Source organism: Helianthus annuus, chromosome 9, assembly GCF_002127325.2.
Source record: "Helianthus annuus cultivar XRQ/B chromosome 9, HanXRQr2.0-SUNRISE, whole genome shotgun sequence".
Taxonomy (NCBI): Eukaryota; Viridiplantae; Streptophyta; class Magnoliopsida; order Asterales; family Asteraceae; genus Helianthus; species Helianthus annuus.
Window position 1 is genome coordinate 82,154,551 of NC_035441.2, and position 7,915 is coordinate 82,162,465.

Genomic DNA, 7,915 nt, shown 5'->3' on the forward strand with positions numbered 1-7,915 from the left:
CACGTCGAAACTTCCCAACTCGACTGGTAGTAGATCCAAAGTGAACTCGCGTTCTCCCAACTCAATTATGCATCCTTGGATGACTTCATTCGCTTCAACTAGCTTTCCATTAGCCAGTTCAATTGAGTACGGAATATCTAACTTACTAGCGGTTAACCCAAGCATATTCTTAAATTCTAACAATACAAAGCTATAATCGGCACCAGTATCAAACAGAACAGATGCAAAGCGTTGGTTTATAGGGAATGTACCAGTGACAACATTTGGATCCTGGCGCGCTTCCCTTGCTCCAATGTTGAATACTCTCCCACAGGCTTGATTCAGTTTTGGGCATTCCCTCTTAAAGTGCCCAACGTCTCCACAATTAAAACACCCCGGTCCTCGACCATTTCCATTTCCATTTCCACCTTAAGTGTTATTTTGGTTGCGATTTTCATTCCCAGATTGATTCGCAACATTCCCACGGTTTCCATTTCCACCATTTCCTCCCTGTTGGCGGTTTCCATTACCATTCCCATAACCTCGATTACCACCACGCCCAGCACTGGTTCCGGCCCAACACGTATCCTTCGTGTGGCTGTTCTTTCCGCACGACTCGCATTTCCTCAGTCTGCATTGGCCAGAATGATGGCGCTGGCACGTATCACACTTGGGCAGAGTGCCGATGTAACCCTTTCCTTCGTTTTCGACACCGGTTATGGCTCTGGCCGGTGTGCTTTTCTTGCTCACATTACTGGTACCTTGCTTGAAGTTGGAAAATTTCCGTTTGTTTTTACCAGACGACTCCACATGAGTCTCCTTCTTCTTTGGTTCAGTAACTGAAAACTTGTTCAACCTAATAGCTTCCTCAGTAAGTGCCACACTGAGATCAATGGCTTCCGTGATCGTTGCAGGCTTGGATGTGGTAACCATATCATGATCTGAGGTGCCAATCCCCAGAAAAAGCGCTCAACACGTTTAAACTCGGGCGTGACCATGTACGGCACTACATGGGACAAATCGTGAAACCTTTGAACATATTCTGCAATCTTAGAACCCTCCATTCTTAGGTGCCAGAACTCAGTCTCTAACTTCTGTATTTCAGCACGCGAACAATACTTTCTCCTCATGAGCTCTTTCAGCTCATTCCATGATAACGCATATGTTGCCGCTTCTCCTAATGTTTGCACTTGCAAATTCCACCACGATAGGGCACCATCCAGAAACAGCCCTGAGATGTAGGTTACTTGTTGCTCGGGAGCACACTTGCTCATTCTTAGGACAGAGTCTGTCTTTTCAGCCCACCTAACAAATGCAACAGCACCTCCAGTGCCGTCGAAATTCACGGGCTTACAGTCGAGGAATTGCTTGTAGGTGCACCCTGCACATACGTTAGAATTTACAAATGGTAATAGCGGTCGTGCTATAAATATCCAAATGTATCGTAGTATATCTCAAACGACTTAACATTACCATTGGGTGGATTGTTATTGCCGTTGTTGTTTGAGATATTTCCACTTGTTTCTGCATGGGAGGCTGCATACTGAGCTATAGCCGCGGCGATTATCCCTTGGAGTTCCGGCTCGGTAGTAGGCATGTGCGGGTCGCGTCGTGGAGGCATCTTCTAAAAGATGATCATATCGGTCAGGTCATAGTAAGTATAATATATATGCATATATAGTAACATCCATCAAGCACATAACATCTCATGTTACAAAATTAAAATAAACAAACAATTCAACAATGCATGTAGTGAGAACGTTGCCATTGAGCTTCATTAATCACGACCACAATATTGTTTTACATGTTTAATAGTACATCACATATCAAAATAAGATCATGGGGCTACATCACCCCCAAAAATACAAATCTGTCTACACATATCATATACAAAAAGTGTGGTCTCTCAAAAGTCTTCGTAAGCTGGCTCAATCGTGACTTTCTCACCAAAAAGATCGACCTGCATCAAACCAAAAATATCTATGCTGATGGCGGAGGAGGAGGAGGAGGAAAATGAGAGAAAAGCAAGTGACGCATGTGCAACCAGTCCTCCTCTAAGGCACGACAGACGCGCAGCAAATATGCAATCTGCTGCTCAGATGTCAAGAAACGAACGTCTGAATCAGGGGAAAGCGGATGTGGAGTGTGTGGTGCTGCAAAGGGGGTCTGACAGTGACAAGGCGTACGTGGAGCTCTCTCTAACTCCTGAATATGACGGCTTAGTGCGTCCTGCTGTAGCTGCAGCGACGCAAGTATATCCTCCGTAGTGTACCCCACATGAAATGGGTGGTACGGGTCAGATAATGGCATAATAGGGGGCGTAGTCCATAAAAATGGCTCGCTCGATGGTATGAAAGATGGTGCAGTAGGTAGTGCAACATGAGGAAACTATGACAGAAACGGAAAAGATGATGACAGTACGGGTGGAATAGAAACAGGCGGCTGCCTCGATGAACCTTCTCCAGGACGAGGTGGCGGTATGTCCTGAAGGAATGTGATGGGAAGATCAGTGCGATGGACGTCAGTGGTGTGTGGGTGGAACAATGGGAACTCAGTGGGTGCAGAAACAGGTGCTACTGGAGGAGTGACAGGTAGCACAAATGGTAGATAGTCGTCATCATCCTCAATCCACCCGTTACGGGGGTCAGCATAACGAGGATCTATGTGAGCGGCGAAAGGTGCACGGTCAACCAATACCGGCACGGGATTAGGTATAGGTGCATCAATAACAGGATCATCCACCAATGGTGGTGCAATAATGGGAAGGTCAGCAATGGGTGGTGCAAGAGCTGGTGCGTCATCAAGAACAGGGTCGGGCTCGGGTGCAGGATCAGGAGCAACAACGGGCTCTGGGGCCATGACAGGCTCAGGGTCGACAAGGTCCAGGTCAAAATCGGTAGGAATGTCAAGCAACGGATCAATGGGAGCTACTGGCGCCTCTAAGGGCTGGTGCATATGAATAAACTCGATCCCATGATCAGGATCGAAATCAGGGGGAAAAACTGGGTCAAAATCGTCATCGACTTCATGGTCAAACTCGAACTCGTGTGCCGGACCAGGTGCAGCTGACATCATTACATCAGGGTCGGCGTCAGGAGAGTGATGCTGCACACCCTGGTCGTGTAGGGACGCGGATGCCACAGACTCCAACGAATCTGGGACAGGTGAACCAAGAGGAACCTCCTCTACAGGGGCCTCAGCAATAGGAAGGACAGCATCAGCATCAACCGGAGCCCCACCCTCATAGTCGTCCTCAGGGGGACCCTCCTCGAACAGATCAATGTCGTCATCAGATACGACATCGAGTGGCACATCCACCACGGGGAAAGCAGCAAGCGGAACGGGAGCAGGGATCACCGCAAGAGGTAGATCCCCAGAAGGAATGCCATCAGCAGGCTGAATCTCAACTCCGATGTCTGGCAGAGCGAACGGCTGAAAATCATCGTCATCTGTACTCGTGGTGTCTGACGTATACACGTCTCCCTCTGAGGGTATCTCATCGTCTGTCACAACTGCCATAGGGTCCACTGTGCCTGATACTCCTGTCTCGGAAGAAGAAACCATGGTGTATGTAACACAATCACATATATGCACATATATCAATCATGAAGTCAAATAAACATGTAAGTCACAATAAAGAAAACAAGTAATCTTCCTAGTCTCCCTAGACTACCCTCCCAGTCTCTCAGACTGAACTTCCTAGCCTCTCAGACTAACTCCCTGGTCTCTAAGACCAGCCTCCCAGTCTCTAAGACTAAACCTCCCCAATCTCTAAGATTGAACCCTTCAGTCTCTAAGACTGAACTTCCCTCAGCCTCTAAGACTGAACCTTCCCAGCCTCTAAGGCTGAACCTCCCCAGCCTCTAAGGCTGAACTCCCTCAGTCTCTAAGACTGAAATATTTTTTTTTTTGAAAAAGTGTATTTGTGCCTTTTATTTGTAAAAATGTTTTGTGTCATGGATCTGGACGTTTAGTGTATGCAATGTAAAAATATTTTCGTGAGAGCCCAAGTGATCATAGTATAGACTCGAGAAGGAATCCTAGTTTGCTATGAACCTAGCTTTGATACCAAGTTGTCACACCTTGGCTTTTGCGGAAGCGTGGGTTTATTTGGTGTGACTTCTTAATACCATAGCACAATCATAACAATGCTATATGAAATTTAAAACATATGATAGTCATCCATTCATCAAGTTTAAAGTTACCACAACATCATTGTTTAAAAAGTCGACACATAAAACAAAATACAACCATGACATAATTAAAAAATGTTCACACGACACAACAAAAGACATGACTAAAAACATGGTTTAAGACTTGTAACCCGTCCAGGCAAGGGTCACACCTCCTAAACCTGGATGACATCATTATTCCCTACGCAGCTTGACACGATTGCACACTTCGCCAGATCCACTAATTTCTTGAAATACATGTAGTTTGAAAAATCAACAAAAGCTGAGCGAGTTCATGTAAAAGTGAGTATGTATAAACCTTTCAAGTATGAATAAAAGTCCCTGGTATGTAGCAATAAGGAAAAAGAGATCACCAATGGGTTGCAAAGCCACTGGTATGTGTGAGAAGGTGCAGGAAAACTCAAACCTAGCAAATTTGTTACCGGGCTTCGGCTGTAAGACACAGTCACCTCTATGGGTCGCCCCGGCCTCACGGGTGTGGGCTCGCTACACCCAAATAGATCTATCACTCTTGTGTCCCTCGGTCCTAACAACGAGGATTAATGGCCTTAAGCGTTGTACCCACACCTCACATGATCTAGTAGTACACCCTCCCTATGCTAACCATACCATGTAAATAAACGTTTGTAATAATTGCCCCTCTTTTGAAGGCGACGTTACCCTCGGCTAAGTAGTCTGAGTTAGCAGGGATACAGTCCTAAGTAGCCGGGTTAAAGTTTTAATAGTAGTTTAACTTATGAGGGGATTAAAGAGTTTGGACCCCCGCCATCCAATACCTTTGGGTATTGAAGGAGGTCCTACTAAATTTGACCCAGGTCCTTTGCAGGTTCTATACACTGAACAATGGCAAGACTCTTACCAAACCGTTCCCTTAACCCCCGACCAGGTAGCCAACATACCTCCACATAGACCGTGGAGATATGAATGGTGAAAATCTTTTATTTTATATAGACAGTAAAGTAATGCCAAGACACCACGGACAAACGATAAGGAAGAATCACCTTCAATATAAGAAACTACTAATTAAAGTCATTAATACAAAACCAATTAAAAATTGCAAAAGATTAAAAATAAAAAGTATTACACTAAACACTTGTCTTCACCAAGTGATGTAAGAGACTTAGGCAAACATGGCCTTTGATTGTCAAGAACTCTTACGATCAATCTAGGATCCCGAGACGACTCACACACTCTATGATGGACAATGGATGATGGTGGAGGATGATGGTGTTGTGATGGTGGTGGGTGGTGGGTGAAGCGTGAGAGAGGTGGTGTGCCAAGGGATGAGTTGCAAGAGCTCCAAACACTCCTATTTATAGGCTGAACAGAAGCTTGGGCACGGCCCCGTGCCCGATGGGCACGGCCTCGTGTCCATCTGACACTCTCTCTCTTCATTAATTGTAATTCGCAATTACAATAAATGCGCCTGCAGCAACTTGACCATGCCCCCGTGTCCGCTGGGCACGGCCCCGTGGTCGGCAGTAGAAGCTTCTATAGGTTTGTCTTTTCTGCTGCTTCTTGGGCACGGCCCCGTGCTCGCTGAGCACGGGGCGTGTTCAGTCTTCTGTCTTCTTTGTTTTGCTTGGGAGGATGCTGTTGGGGGTCGGGCATATCACTTTTGTTCCTTTTCTTGTATTTATGTTAGATTTTGCTGTCTTTTTGCTTCTTTTGTTATATTGAGCTCATTTAATCCTGAAAATATAAAAGGAAGACAAAAGCACACTTTTTCCAACAGTAGTACTAAAAAAGGGTTAGTTTTAAGCCACAATTGATGTGATTTATATGTTGCATTTTGTGCACATCAACAACCATGACATAATTAAAACATGTTCACATGACACAATAAAAGACATGACTAAAAACATGGTTTAAGACTTGTAACCCGTCCAGGCAAGGGTCACACCTCCTAAACCTGGATGACATCATTATTCCCTACGCAACTTGACACGATTGCACACTTCGCCAGATCCACTAATTTCCTGAAATACATGTAGTTTGAAAAATCAACAAAAGTTGAGCGAGTTCATGTAAAAGTGAGTATGTATAAACCTTTCAAGTATGAATAAAAGTCCCTGGTATGTAGCAATAAGGAAAAAGAGATCACCAATGGGTTGCAAAGCCACTGGTATGTGTGAGAAGGTGCAGGAAAACTCAAACCTAGCAAATTTGTTACCGGGATTCGGCTGTAAGACACAATCACCTCTATGGGCAGCCCCGGCCTCACGGGTGTGGGCTCGCTACACCCAAATAGATCTATCTCTCTTGTGTCCCTCGGTCCTAACAACGAGGATTAATGGCCTTAAACGTTGTACCCACCCCTCATATGATCTAGTAGTAAACCCTCCCTACGCTAACCATACCATGTAAATAAACGTTTGTAATAATTGTCGCATGTATTTCACCCCCGAAGTATAAAACTGAAAACAGTAAAGACAAAAGGGGGACATGAACTCACAGAAGTGCGTATCCTGTAACGTCAACCTCAAACTCGATCTGCTGCGTGACGACCTACACTTACTAATGTCAATTAGACGAACGGGCCGTGCCTTGGCTTAGGGTTTAGTGTTTTGAGTTGCGTTACTTTGATATTATACTTGTTAAAATAGTATTAATTATCTTAACTTTTGTATTTAGAAAAAATAGTTAGGCAACTACTTCGTATCCACACTTCTCAAACATTTATATGTGTATTTCCTTCCCAAGGATAGGGGTATTTATACATGTACACTTGTAATTCAAAAAAATATATTTTAAGTCCCGCTTAGAAAAATATATTTAAATTATTTATCTAAAACATCTAAATTCCAAAATATATATATATATTTTTCCCAAATATATTATATTTTTCTTCATAAATTTTCCGAAATAATATTTTACCAAAAATATAAGTATGAAAGTATTTTTTTTTTTTTTGAAATACGTTTTAGCGTTCGCGTTGCATTAATAAATGCGTAACTTAAATATTTATTTCGTGAGAGTTTTGGGTATTATTTTGGAGTCGTATTTTCATGGTATACCTGAGTTACATTATTACATCCTAAAAATAATATAACTAGTTAACAAAATAGTCAAGCAATCATACAAGCGTCTTAGTATAAAATATATATTCTACATATATATTTATCAAATTTTATTTACGAAAATCAACCTCCGGCACTTAGTATTTTTGTAATAAAAATCATGGCGAAGTTTATTTTGAAAACCAAGTTAAAAATATATTTGTAACACTTACTAGAAAAATACTTTCTAAGTGTTGAAATCTTAGAAACATTTCGCCAGAGTTTCCTTTGTAACTGGAGGCTTCCATGCTTACTAGCATATCATTTTCTTTTGTAAAATCATTCAATCAATTTCTCAATCAACAACATACAATCTCTATTAACCAAACTTGTCAAAAACAAGCATAAACCATAAACTTATGAACTTGAAAATTTATAAAAACAAGTAGTAACTTACTAGCACACTTAGTAAGTCTTGTTACCTTCCAAAATGTGATTGGTTCTTTAAAATCTTTATTTTTAAAGAGTTTGAATATTTACAACTTCTAGTCATATTTTCTAAAAATATTTCTTTGTGAAATTTTCTTATTAAACAAGTGTTTCTACACTTGTTTATCCACTAAAAATGTGTTTAGTTTATGTAAGATACAAGTTTTAACAAAACTCATACTTTTCACTTGGTTCTTTCGAAAAACCACTCATGGATCTTTAGATCTACAAGATTATAACTCAATTTGATCTTTA

At 42.2% G+C, this 7,915-nt stretch overlaps 1 protein-coding gene across 1 annotated transcript; it reads right to left on the reverse strand.

Annotated features, from left to right (window-relative positions):
- Positions 1-2,367: 2,367 nt before the first annotated feature.
- LOC110875973 (pollen-specific leucine-rich repeat extensin-like protein 4) lies at positions 2,368-3,543 on the reverse strand. The gene has a single exon (XM_022124162.1). It carries the CDS (start codon positions 3,541-3,543, stop codon positions 2,368-2,370), a length of 1,176 nt encoding a protein of 391 aa, XP_021979854.1.
- Between the last annotated feature and the right edge of the window lie 4,372 nt (positions 3,544-7,915).